The 12,899-nt window shown below is 44.6% G+C and overlaps 6 protein-coding genes across 6 annotated transcripts; 1 reads left to right on the top strand and 5 right to left on the bottom strand.

Annotated features, from left to right (window-relative positions):
• Positions 1 to 17: 17 nt before the first annotated feature.
• On the bottom strand, positions 18 to 2,129 carry SAPINGB_P002986 (uncharacterized protein; the record flags this gene model as incomplete). The annotated part of the gene is made up of 1 exon (XM_031997704.1): positions 18 to 2,129. The coding sequence occupies one exon, from the start codon at positions 2,127 to 2,129 to the stop codon at positions 18 to 20; it is 2,112 nt and encodes a 703-aa protein (XP_031853595.1).
• Positions 2,130 to 2,261: 132 nt separating this feature from the next.
• SAPINGB_P002985 (uncharacterized protein) lies at positions 2,262 to 4,571 on the bottom strand (the record flags this gene model as incomplete). Its single annotated transcript, XM_031997703.1, has 1 exon — positions 2,262 to 4,571. One exon carries the CDS (start codon positions 4,569 to 4,571, stop codon positions 2,262 to 2,264), a length of 2,310 nt encoding a protein of 769 aa, XP_031853594.1.
• Positions 4,572 to 4,742: 171 nt separating this feature from the next.
• Positions 4,743 to 6,210, bottom strand: SAPINGB_P002984 (uncharacterized protein; the record flags this gene model as incomplete). The annotated part of the gene is made up of 2 exons (XM_031997702.1): positions 4,743 to 4,822; positions 4,872 to 6,210. 2 exons carry the CDS (start codon positions 6,208 to 6,210, stop codon positions 4,743 to 4,745), a joined length of 1,419 nt encoding a protein of 472 aa, XP_031853593.1.
• A 588-nt stretch (positions 6,211 to 6,798) lies between these two features.
• Positions 6,799 to 8,559, top strand: SAPINGB_P002983 (uncharacterized protein; the record flags this gene model as incomplete). Its single annotated transcript, XM_031997701.1, has 2 exons — positions 6,799 to 6,804; positions 7,393 to 8,559. 2 exons carry the CDS (start codon positions 6,799 to 6,801, stop codon positions 8,557 to 8,559), a joined length of 1,173 nt encoding a protein of 390 aa, XP_031853592.1.
• A 611-nt stretch (positions 8,560 to 9,170) lies between these two features.
• On the bottom strand, positions 9,171 to 12,206 carry SAPINGB_P002982 (uncharacterized protein; the record flags this gene model as incomplete). The annotated part of the gene is made up of 1 exon (XM_031997700.1): positions 9,171 to 12,206. One exon carries the CDS (start codon positions 12,204 to 12,206, stop codon positions 9,171 to 9,173), a length of 3,036 nt encoding a protein of 1,011 aa, XP_031853591.1.
• A 162-nt stretch (positions 12,207 to 12,368) lies between these two features.
• On the bottom strand, positions 12,369 to 12,821 carry SAPINGB_P002981 (uncharacterized protein; the record flags this gene model as incomplete). The annotated part of the gene is made up of 2 exons (XM_031997699.1): positions 12,369 to 12,477; positions 12,550 to 12,821. 2 exons carry the CDS (start codon positions 12,819 to 12,821, stop codon positions 12,369 to 12,371), a joined length of 381 nt encoding a protein of 126 aa, XP_031853590.1.
• Positions 12,822 to 12,899: the final 78 nt, after the last annotated feature.

Below are 12,899 nucleotides of genomic sequence, written 5' to 3'. Positions count from 1 at the left end.
AAATAGCCGTTATGAATCTAATTCTGTGCGTCGGTATTAGTTCGAATTGGAGACTTGTTGCGCCGACGCGAATTGACAAAAACAAAGGTATCATCTGTCAAAACATCCTCAGGATCATCAGCCCCAGCATGGGCAATATGTGCCGCTAATCCCCATTCTCGTTCTTTGACTTCAGCCTCAAGCTTGCGGGCATGCGCATCTTCGTTATTTGTAATAAATGGGCTTCCCTCGCGCTGTCTTTCAATTTCTGAGTCTGTAGACTGTGGCCTTTGGGCATCAAAATCGGGTGCAACCAATGTTTTGTGGAAAAGCGTAAACGCGCGCGAGTTCCATGCAACTACACCAAACTCATCAGGACATTGAGAATTAGCCCAGGTAGCGCCAAAATTTTTGCGAGAAGAAACTGGCGCATCTTGTTCCTCGTGCATTAAATCTACGAACTGAAGGATATCCGGTGGAGTTGTCGACGTGCTATCCCAGAGCCCTACAATGTGTCCGTCCATTGGGACAATGAGAAGCTGTGTGTGTGCAGAACCTGCTGCAGCAGAAGAGCCTGTTGTTGTAGTCATGTTGCGAAATTGGATACGTGTGATATGCGACGTGTGACTAAAAACACTTATCAGCCGGGTCCGTTGTTTCTGTTGCTGAGCAGGTTCTGTAGATTTGTCAAGCAGAAGCTCCCACAAATACACATTTTGGGGACAACTACGCACGACTGTTGCAACATAACGCTGAGATACACACATGTGCAAAATGGCATTGCTAGTTGTTGGCGCATTACTCGGGTGCAAGCCAAAACCAGCAGCGTACCGTATAAGTCCGGTATTTTTATCCAGTGTTTCCTGCCACACTGTATGGGTATCTTCGTCGCTGTCATCGAAAAGGGTATTTGTACTATGTGCGAGAAGCACAATGACAGGTCGCATAAGAAGCTCTGCATCCAAAACAGTGACTCGCCCGGCCGCATCGCCAACCAAAAGATATTCTCGAGAATCAATGATGGTCCAGCATAAAACCCCGACACCATAAACGTCAAGCCCGTGAGACCTGTTTACGTACGGCCCACAGTACGTGTGTAAAGGTTCAGAGCTACCCAGCGTCGCGTGTAAAGATACAGAGTACCCTGCCGCAGGTATTTCACTTGATGCAACCCATAGCCCTGACGGAGAAATTTCAACATGTCGAGAGTCCAAGTGCCCGAGAGTAAGACTTTGTGGGCAGACTGTTCCATCAAGATCAAATAGCACAACGGTATCATTAGGTCCTTCACGCGTTACAACCGCAAACAACGAGCTAGGTGAATTAACTCCTGGATAATAATGTGAAGAATTTTCATCGTGGCCTATCACATGGACCCGATGATTCGATTTGGGGTTCCGAAAATATTGCAGAATCTGGTTAGTCGAGCACAGTGCAGCAGCAACGGGACCCGCTGCGTGGTCGCCAACAAGCACCCACAGACGCACCGTGGGTTCCACGGTTCCAGAAAGTGACATTGAGTACCCCTGAAGCCATTGAATGCCACATACACCGAGTGCTGGGAGAGCTTCAAGCGGTTGGGCCCGTGACGAGGGTGAGTTACGACCCGAGTGTGTTTTGTGGGGTGCGCGTGAACGCGGAGTTGCTGACGACGGGAGAACGAGTGATGCAGGAAACTGAAGAATACTGTCAGCACCGTCCGGGAGCACGCGGATAGATTCTTGAGCTGGATCTTTTGTTGGCGACTCGAAGAGAAACATGTAAACGGTAAGCCCTATTGCCACAGCCAGTCTGTCTTCGATTATTACTTTTTCTTGTTGGTAATCGGTATTATCTTTGATGCTCTCAAAAGGCAGATGAAAGTATGATGAATCCCAGGCCATTTGCACAGCAGATGCTTGACGTCCATTAAGTGCCGGACTTAGATCAATGACACGGCGTGCTGCTAGATACGACACGGTGGATGAAGATGGCGACCGGGAAGCCAGTGCACGTACAATAAGTCGCGGGCCAAGTAGGTACACTGCATGAGCACCTGAAGGTGACACTACAGGTCTACTTGCTCTAGGTCCTCGAGGACAATGGTGAGAAAAGGTGGACGAAAGGTAGTATGTTGTTGCAAGACCCGGTGTCGGGTCTGAATTTGTCATTTTGAAAGGGAGGTGTTTGGGTAATGGTGGAAGATCTTAGAGGGAAGGCTACACAAACAAATTTATTTCCTGTTTAGATTTATTTTATTTTATTTTTATAAACAATGTACACACAATAACAAAAAACTTTCATCAATGGCGCTTGACTACACCAGAACTGTCCGCAGCGCTGAGAATATACTTCTTGTAGTCATATATAGTACCGGGGAACTTCTTAACAGTACCGTCTTCACAGACCCAGATGTTGCGAGCAACGGCATTAATCATGGACACATCGTGCGAAACCATGAGCACACCACCCTTAAACTTCTGAAGAGCCTCGGCAAGGGCATCCAAACCAGCAATATCCAAATGATTCGACGGTTCGTCGAGAACCAAAATGTGAGGGTTTTTCATTGACAGACATGCAAAGGCCACACGGGACTTTTGACCACCGGAAAGTAGTTGCATTTTCTGCAAACCGAGCGGACCTGTGATACCAAACGAGCCCAAATGGCGACGGTACTCCTCATCGCTCTTACCGGGGAACTCATGGGCCATCCATTGTACGGCCGACATGGAAAGATCCATGCCATCGACGTGGTGCTGTGCAAAGTAACCGATACGCAGACGGCCGTTGCGATGGGCCTCACCCTTTGTAGGTCTGGCTTGCTCCATGAGCAGCTTGAGAAGCGTAGTTTTACCGGCACCGTTTGCACCGACAAGGGCAATACGCGAATCCATGTCGACGTCGAGGTCGACATCGCGGATGATTGGTTTTTCCGGGTTGTAGCCAAAGGTAACGTCCTTGAGCTGAAGAATGGGGGGTGAGAGTTTTTCTGGGTCGGCAAACCGGAACGTGATAGTTTGTTCTTCCTCTGGAGGTTCCAGTACAGGAAGCTTTTCAAGCTTCTTGATACGAGACTGGGCTTCAGACGACTTGGCAGCATTGTAGCGGAACTTATCAATGAATAGTTGCAGATGCTTGCGATAAGCCATTTGGTTTTCGTACTCGCGGAGAGCATTTTTGCGACGTTCTTCCTTAGTAGCGTAGAAGGTATCAAAGTTGGCACCACGGTAATAATCGAGACGCTCATTGTGTTGGTAGATGATGTCAGTTGCGACTTCGTTAAGGAAGGCTCTGTCGTGGGACACAACAAGGACTGTAGAGGGGTATGTTGAAAGGTAGTTGGACAAGAAAGTGATGGACGGCACGTCCAACATATTTGACGGTTCGTCGAGCAACAGCAAGTCGGGCTTGAAGAAAAGAGCACGCGCCAGAGCAAGACGCATACGCCAACCACCAGAGAAAGAGTTTGTGGGCTGGAGCTGGGCTTCTCGAGAAAAGCCTAGACCAAAAAGAATGGAAGCGGCACGACTTTCAGCCTTGTCGGCTTCAATTTCTGTAAGTTTGTTGACAATTTCCGTCATGCTGTTTTCGAGGTCACTACGCTCATCGTCAAGTTCACGCAACTCAGAGTGTTCGGCTGAGTTGTCAGAGCCAAGTTCGGCAACAGTTTGTTTATAGCGCTCATCGACATCAGCAATTTTCTCATTAAGTTTAGCTTGGTCTTGGAGCAGCGATTTACGCCAAACATCGGCATCCAATACACTCTGGAGAGCCAAGGTGTCATCACCGCGGATTTCCTGTTCAACGTGGAGAATGGTAATATGCTTGGGGACGGCAAGCTCACGGCGAGAAAGGGCACGCAAAAGAGTGGACTTACCAATACCGTTTTGACCAATGAGACCATAACGGTGGCCATAAGACAAAGTCAAAGTTGTATCAGAAAGAACACGCTGAGCGGTATTGCCGACAAAGAGATCAAAGTTTTCAATTTTAATATCTTTAGTCTTACCAGAGTTACCAGTAAAGTCGATAGGGTTGACAGTAAGGAAAAACTTGTCGTAGTCTTCTTTGGTATCCTCCTTGATGAGACGTGAGGCCTCGTACTCGACGGTGCGGTGCATTTTCTTTGCAAGTTTCTGGGCAATCTTGCGCTCGGCCTTTTCAAGCTTCTTCTTATCGACACGGGTATTGATGGCACGAGAACCAACGTGCTCAAGATCAGTTGCAGCAACGGCACCAATGCTGCTGTTATAAGTAGCTTGGTTGAGCGCGGCTGCATTTTGGCGCTGGGCAGTGAGCAATGTTTTCTGATCAATTTTGCGGTTATGCATGTCGACGGCACCGCTAGACGAAGCCATAGTTTGAGAGTATAGCTTAGAAAACTCGGAGGCCAAAGACTCGCGTAGACGAGAAACTGCCGTAGACTCTGCTCCGGCACTTTGGAGAATGTTGGCTACAAAGTCGACTTCTTTAGGGATTGTAATGGTTGTTGCAGAAAAGGGATCCGAGAGATTGCTGCAAATGTAGCGGACATAGCCAGAAGCATAGTCCGAAACTACCGAGTCAATCGAGGGGGCAGCCTTGCGGACCTGGGCAGGAAGCGTAGTGGCCATTATTTTTGATTGATGGATTAGTAGGGAAATGAATGAATCAAATAAAGGGTGGTGGTGATTTTAAAGATTTTTTTTTTTACATAATGAGTGAGCAAGTGTGACTGTAACAAGCCTTGAAAAAAAAAAAAAAAAAAAAGTGAAAAAATAGTTGTCACGTGATCTATATTACAATTACAGCTTGGGGGTGCGGACTGTGTACTCCAGGAGTCCCTCTCCCCATAGAGCAAGCGAGGCAGGTTGATTCGGATAGACTATAATTGTTAGTTAAAGGGACTAGGTAGAAATCAAGATATATCTTACCTCCATCGGCATGAAGAATGTCTGATTTGGGAATATCTCGAGTGAGAAACCCAATGTTCCAGTACTCGATTTCCCATTTGGAAGCAAGAGAGCGAGCAATCTGGGAAATTTGGTGGATCTTAAAGGGTGCAAATACATTGCTGCGGTGACTCTGTTTGGGGTCTTTAGACTCGCTGGTCGCTGTAGAAACTGTGGGTTGAGGATAGTGTGTTTGACGGTAAATGATGCGAGAATGAGGGAACTTTTCACGCAGGGTTTGCAGAAAGTTGTCAAGACGGGCGGTATAAGTTTCTAGTTGGGACTTGGTAAGAGTCTTACGACGACGAGGTTGGGCTTCGTCTAAGATTTTTGTGCGCAGAGTGAGCTGCTCGAAACGAAGAAGATCCCAGAGACCAAAGTTGACGATCAGTACGTCAGGTTCCTGGGAAGTACGGTGGAGGGATTCAATTGCAGCCAAAGCATTTTCAAAGCGCTTTTGCCAATTGTAAGGAGCCTGGATATCCATTTTAAAAACCTTTTGAGCAGCCTGAGATCCGCCTTCGTTCCAAAGCGCAGATTCTTCGGTGGGACTAGTTTCGCTGCTAGAGACTGCATAAAAAAAGTAAGAAGAAAGAGAAAAATCATATTGAGGAAGATAGCATCTGCGAGGAAGGGTATCTGGGGCTTTTCTTTCAGAGATTTCAGTTTCAGTAAGTGTTTTGAGATGGGTATCTTCGCTGGCAGAAACTATTAAATGACCACGGAACTCTGAGCAAAAGTAAGAAACAAAGTCTCGGTCAAATTGATCACCAAAAAGAACAACTGTTTTGTTAGAGAGACCGACAATTGAAGGATCACTTTCTCGGATGCGCGAGCTAGTGGATGGAGAGGTAATTGGGCATTCTGGATCCAAGGAGACATAGGATAAGTCAAGGATTTCCTTTGCGAGATCCAGGGATTCATCTCTGACACCAGATTTTTTGAGTCCATAGTTATAGTAACCTGGACGGGCATATGGGTCGCATCTGTAGTTAGGGTTGACTCTGTTTGCAGTTTTGTCGATAGGAGAGTCTGGGGAGGAAGCAGGTGCAAATGTAACTGTTTCCTTGATGGTGACGGTGACAGTAGCAACTTCTCCTGGGGGTCTGTATGGTTGTTTGTCTTGAATATTTTTGCGGATGTTTTCAAAGATTGAGTCTTCGTTTTGGTCATAATCTTCACCAGAGTTGGGTCTTGTTTTAATAGATGTGCGTTCCTGGCCGTCTAGGCGAACCGAGAATTGGATAAAGTAAAAGGTGACGAGGATGAAGACTGCAGGGACCGCAAGCCATTTAAGACTCTTGGAGCGTCTTGGAGGCATTTTGGAAGAATGGAGGGGGATGCAAAGGGTGTTTAAGATGTAAATTAAGGTATAGAAAAAAAAGAAAAAAAAAAGGGGTCCTTAATCTTTTTTGTTTATCTGGTACGATTTAAATTAAATGAAAGAATGCCAGGAGGTTTTTTTTTACTTTGAATGTTTTAATTTATTCAAAAGGGTTCGTACCGGATCTGCGCCATTTATGTGGGCACACGTGTTTGTAACTTATGCTTTAAAATTTGTAACTTATTCAATATTATATAAAACTTAGGCCTTGTACTTTATAACCTTTAAAACCCACGTGCGGCTATAATCAACTCGGACCGGTCTGTCCGTTGGAGAAAAAAAAACTTTTGTCAGTCAAATTTCGACCGACGTTTTTTTTTTTTTTTTTTTTGAATGACTCAATCAAAGATCCCATTGGAAAATTTTTCAAATTTCAGTTGTTTTTTTTTTTTTAATTTAAATATCCAGTTGATTCCTCTTTTTTTTTTTTTTTTTATTCTTCTTTTTCATTTTTTCTTTCATATTTTCTAATTCTTTAATTAATTTTTTTATTTACACAAATTCCAAAAAAATTTGTCTTTCAAAATGCCTGTAAGTCTTAATGTTCTTTATTCATCAGACATAATAATTTAAAAATCTTTTCAAATCCATTTTTAAAAATCCAATTTATTTTGATACCCAAAGAAGTCCATCTAATTGAGAAGATTTCATTTCTCCATTCTTTAATAATCACTTGCATTTGATTGCTTCTTTCATTCTTACCACTTATATATATAAATAAGCCTTTGCTTAAACTTTTGCTGCCTTCTAAATACCCCGCTTATCCTCTCAAATGACTTCCAAACAAACCCGCCCATATCCGTCCGTCCCTGCCAGTCCTTTTACAAAGAAATAAAAAAAAAAAAAAAAAGAAAAAAATTTTCTCCCTTCTATGCAAATCCGGAAAAATCTGGAATTTCCAATAGAAGCCCTCCACTATAGCACACAAGGACATAAATACCCTCACAGAAAGAAAAAAAAATACTCCTCCTTAAACTTTCCAAACTTTTCAAATCACCAGGTTTTTTCTTGTTTGTTTTTTTTCTATATAAACAACCTTTTTTTTCCAATTTTTTTTCCAATTTTTTTTTTTGTCTTTCTTAAGCCATATTTTCTTTTCTCTAACAAATCTTTCCTCAGGGACCTACCCACGAAATGTACCTTAAAAACCAAAACCTCGGTGACCGCTCGTCGCTCGAAGATCACCGCATCCGCGGCTACGATCCCCTCATTGCTCCTGATTTGCTTCAGTCAATGTACCCCCTCTCTGAATCATCCTCTAAACACATTCTCGGCGCCCGCACAGCTGCTACTGCTGTTCTCGAGGGACGTGATGACCGTCTGATTGTCGTTGTCGGTCCCTGCTCCATCCACGACCCCAAGGCTGCCCTCGACTATGCCGATCGCCTGGCCAAGCTTAACGAGTCTCTCAAGGACGATCTGCTCATCATTATGCGCGCTTATATGGAAAAGCCACGCACCACAGTCGGCTGGAAGGGTCTCATCAACGACCCCGATATCGATGGTACTTTCAACATCAACAAGGGTCTGCGCATCACCCGCGAACTTCTTTCTACCATAACTGAGAAAATCGCCATTGCTGGTGAAATGCTCGATACTATTTCCCCCCAGTTCATTTCTGATCTCTTTTCTCTTGGCGCCATTGGTGCCCGTACCACTGAGTCTCAGCTCCACCGTGAACTTGCCTCAGGTCTTTCTTTCCCCGTCGGTTTCAAGAACGGCACCGACGGTGGTCTCGATGTCGCTATTGACGCTGTCAGAGCCGCAAACCACCCCCACCATTTCCTCTCCACAACAAAGCCCGGTGGTCTCGCTATTGTGGGCACCAACGGTAACGAGGACTGCTTCATTATTCTGCGCGGCGGAAAGACTGGTACTAACTACGATGCCGAGTCGGTAGCTGCTGCCGAATCAAAGCTGCGTGCTGCTGGTATTGTCAAAGACAATGAGCAAACTGGCCGCGCCTACCCTCGTGTCATGGTTGACTGTTCCCATGGCAACTCAAGCAAAAACTACAAGAACCAGCCCATTGTTGCCGCTGAGGTGGCCCGCCAACTGGCTGCTGGCAGCTCGGCCCTGTGTGGCGTCATGATTGAGTCCCACATTGCAGAGGGTAGCCAAAAGGTTCCCGATGTTAAGGACGGCGGTAAGGACGCCCTCAAGTACGGTGTTTCCATCACAGATTCGTGTATTGGCTGGGATAGTACTGTCAGTGTGCTTGAGGAGCTGGCAGCTGCTGTGCGCACTCGTCGTGACGTTTTCAAGCAAAAAAAGCTTGGTAATTAGATGAAAAAAAAAAAAAAGTTTGGTTATTTGTCGTTTTTTTTTTTTTTTGTACTTGTAAATTATTAAATTTGAAATAAAATTAGTTACACTTGGTTTTTTTTATTTATTATTATAATTTGTTAATCTTCAGGATTTAATGGCGGTTGCATTTGGCCATTGTTTTCAAGATGAATTTTGACGCTCTTCATGTAGTTCTCCCAGGCCTGTGTTGTGGTTTCAATCTCAACATTGTCTTTACCTATTTTCTACAATACTTTGTTAATAATCAACCCCTCCTATGGGCTTCTCTCAGATTCACTCACTTCTAGAGTCCTATTAATATACTCGATCCCTTCATTCAGCTTTTCCTACAACTCCAGTCAGTCAGCCATAACCTTCTCTTCTATACTTTGTTCAATACTTACCACGTTACCAGTAATGCGCACCAGTAGCGCATTTTGTGCCTGGTCATGCGGATTTTCCATATTTCTAGTGACGATGGCGTTGTGTATGAAAAAAAAAAAATAAATAAAATAAAATAAAATTCTGCACTGCTTTATTATTATTTCTAAAGATTTATTTATTTATTACTCTTAAATCACATGATCTCCTATAACATCCTTATATATAGACTAATCAGCCAACTGCATCTGTACCTTACGCTTGCCAGAAGACTCGTCCTTGACGGAATGAACGCTCACCATGATCCGATCAAACACGCTCAGTGCACGCACCTGTCGCTTCCCGGTCTTCGAGTCTGTCCGCTCAATTTCTAATGTAAATGTTTCCTCAACGTATCGTGCAGTTTCTGGATCGCCCAGACCTTCCAAGTGGATCAAACTCTCCACTCCAAACTTGGGCACCAGAATTGAAACACCGTTACTAAACACCTTAATAATGTAGCCCTCATGTGTCACCGACGTCGCATCACTGCCTTCCCGCTTCAACAGCTGTCCCACATAGTACTCAATAGATGCTCGCCCGGCGAACTGTGCGTTGCGGTGGCGCTTGTTGATGTTGAAGCATACCCGTTCCATCTTTTCCTTATCACGGTGCACCTGGTCCAATGGCTCGTAGCTAATTGAAGCAGCAAGCTGTCTATGTGCAACCACATCCGCATATCTTCGAATTGGTGACGTAAAGTGCGTGTAAATTTCTGTCGCAAGACCGTAATGTCGGAACTCGGGCTCCGAGTAGCTACCAGAACTAAAGTACTCAGCAGCCATCATACATCTTGTAGCCATAATACGCACTAGTGTATTAAAGAAAGGATCTTTGGGATCAACAAGCTTGTCAAGTGAGTCGGCAAGTGCCTTGGATGACGAAGTGTCAATATGGAACTCTGAACCCTTCTTAACCCGCAGCTGCTCATTCAAAACATCAAAGTTGGTAGCCGGAGGAGCACCGTGACGACGCAACATGGCTGTCTGTGGGAACGCCTGGTAAATCTGTCGTGCCACTGAAATGTTGGCCAAAAGCATAAACTCCTCAACAAGTGAGTTGGTTGCAAGAAGCTGCTTGATCTCCACCTCAGAGGGGTCCGAAGTCTCGCTATCTGTGTGAACCTTGACTTCAGGTGACGCCAGGTTAAGTGCACCAGCATCCATACGCTGTTGTTTCAACTTGATTGATAAGTCTAGCAAAATACGCATACCCTTAGTCAAGTCATCATTGTTAGAAGCGTCGTCAATTCGAGCCTGAGCCTCGCCATACTCAAAAGCCTCACGCGATCGAATCACAGACTTTGTAAACTCAACATTCACAATCTTGGCGTCCGGAGATAGCTCCCACAAAACTGAAAATGCAAATCTATCCACACGAGGAATCAACGAACACAAATCGGTACCCAAAAGCATGGGCAGCATATCAATACGCTTGTCCACAAGGTAAACAGATGTACCACGGCGCGAACCTTCTTCGTCAAGAGGTGTGTTGGGCTTGACAAAGTGAGTCACATCAGCAATATGAACACCAACTTCGTAATTGCCATTGGGCAAAGGCCTTGCATGAAGAGCATCATCAATATCCTGACATCGTGGAGGGTCAATACTGCACACATCCAAGTGACGTAAATCTCGTCTTTTTTCCAGCTTTGGGTCGCCACTGCCCTGCAGCTTTTCTGGACATTTCCAGTCGTGGCCCTCGGGGGGCAAACATTTGAGTACAGCTTTGGAAAAAGGTCTATACTCCACATCATGCTCCAGTAGCAAGGCTTCTGTTTCTGCTTCCTTGGTCTCAATGTCACCTAACGCCCGTACAAAATGGCCGTCTGGATGCTTGCTTGTGCGTGACCATGAGTCAATGGCCACAACCAGTCGCTTGCCCATAAGCTCTTGAGCCTTGCGTGTACGGATGCGGATACGAGGAATGCACTTATCGAGTGGGCTTACAAAAACATTCTTAAGCGAGTTTGTGTCGTCCACAGTCACAGAGTTAGAAGGAATGTGGCCAACGTAGAAACGCCAGCTGCGTTTTTCAATTGCCACAATACGAGCAGTAGGTTGGATTCGAAGAGCAGGAACTTCTTCTTCGTCACTCTTTTTGTTTACAGCCTCTTGTGCTTTAAGAGCCTCCTGAGAAAGCATTTTGCGCTCAGCCTCGGAAATGATAAATTCATCTTCATTATCAGCACCGTCAAGCTGATCAAGTTTTTCCTCCTCAATAACTTCGGAAGAAGGGTACTTCCATTGGCTCTTGGGTAAAAGCTCGACAACAACAGTATCGCCGTTAAAGCCACGGTTGAGGTTTTTGCGGCCGAGAATGAGAATAGGACGAGGATAAGCGCGTGTAGAAACTGTGCCTTCCAAGAAATTGTAACGGTTAATTTCAAGCTTACCACGGAAAAGTGTATTGTTCTTAACGCCACCAAGAACACGAGATTGAGGGTAATATTCTGGGTATTCAAACTGATTTTCCGAAGATTTGGAGGTGTCCTCCTCAGATGGGAGCATATCGAGAATTTCATCGCTATTAGGGAGTTCCGAAATGTATTCGCGAATGGAAAGTGCAGTTATACCTTCGGCTTGAGCCTTTTGGCGGTTGGCCTTGTCTTCCGAAAGCAAAATGACTTGGGGGATGGAGACATTGAGTTCCTTGGACAAGGCGGTGGCGTGTGCAGCCAAATGGTTATTGTAAAACTCTACAACCTTGCGAATTGCGCGGTCATTGCGGTCGTTGATGGTTTCGTTTTTCTCACGTACAATGTGAGTTTCTTGACGGAACTCATTGTGGAAAACATAAATTCGTTTTTCATCAGCGTCCTTGGAAAGATTACGCAACCGCTGGTAAACAGGGAGAGATCGATTGCGAACCTCTTCCAAAACAGTTTGCGGAATGATAATGTCGAAAAAGGCAGACTTGAGTTCAAGCGCGTCAATAGCACGGAGAGCAATGTTAGTATCAATGACAAGATAGTGAGGTCCACGCTTGGAAGTAGAATTGGGATCACGGGCAAGGATAGGTAGCTGAACTGATCCATCTGGAAGTGTCGGAGTAATTCCTGCACATAAGTCACAAAGTGCAGAAGAGCATGGAATATCTGTACGAAGGTACTGTTCGCGATAAAGTTTAGTAGCATTACCGGCCTTGGACGATCTCACAAAAACCTTGTGAGAAATGACCGAGTAAGCCTTTTGGTGGGGTCTCTTGAGTGGGTTTTCAAGAGACATGGTTGATTGAATATTTACGGTTGGGTGTTTGGAATAATCGAAAAGATTGAAAAGATTGAAAAGATTGAAAAGATTTGGGGGGAGGTGTTGTTTGTATGGAAGATTTTCATTAAAAAAAAAATTATATATTAGTCATGATTAGTCATGTGTTATTTACATTGTTCAGATCTTTTCACTCTGCTGCTCCTGCTGCTTGAGCCAGGCCAAGTATTCCTTCCGTCGCTCGATAACGTTTTGAAAAATAGTTCTTCGCTCGAAACGATCAAATGGGCTATAGAAATGTTAATAAAATCAATTGTTAGATGTGAAGTTTGGAATGAAAAAGAAGTAAATAAATACTCACCCGTTTCCAGCTTGTTCATCTTCAACAATGGCCTCAGAGAACTTGATGGGTTTGAGAGTATCGACTTTAGTAAGAATCGCACCGAAAACTGCAAAAAGTGCGCCTATAATTGCTTCAATCTTGACATCCAGAGGAACGAGATTCTTTGAAGGTGTTGTAATGTGAGCAAAGTGTTTTAGCAGGTAAGAGAACTCATATGCCGAATATGCACTGTGGATTAAAAAGAACGCAGAAAAAGCGTAGAGGATGATTGGAAGAATTGATGCTGCCATGATTGTAATTATTGTAATTATTGAAAAAAAATTCCCTTTTATTAATATTTGCCAAGTTCCCACAAGGAATCTGAATAT

This window comes from Magnusiomyces paraingens (assembly GCF_902498895.1).
Source record: "Magnusiomyces paraingens strain CBS 517.90 genome assembly, contig: contig2, whole genome shotgun sequence".
Classification (NCBI taxonomy): domain Eukaryota; kingdom Fungi; phylum Ascomycota; class Dipodascomycetes; order Dipodascales; family Dipodascaceae; genus Magnusiomyces; species Magnusiomyces paraingens.
This window is presented reverse-complemented; position numbering and strand designations above follow the sequence as displayed.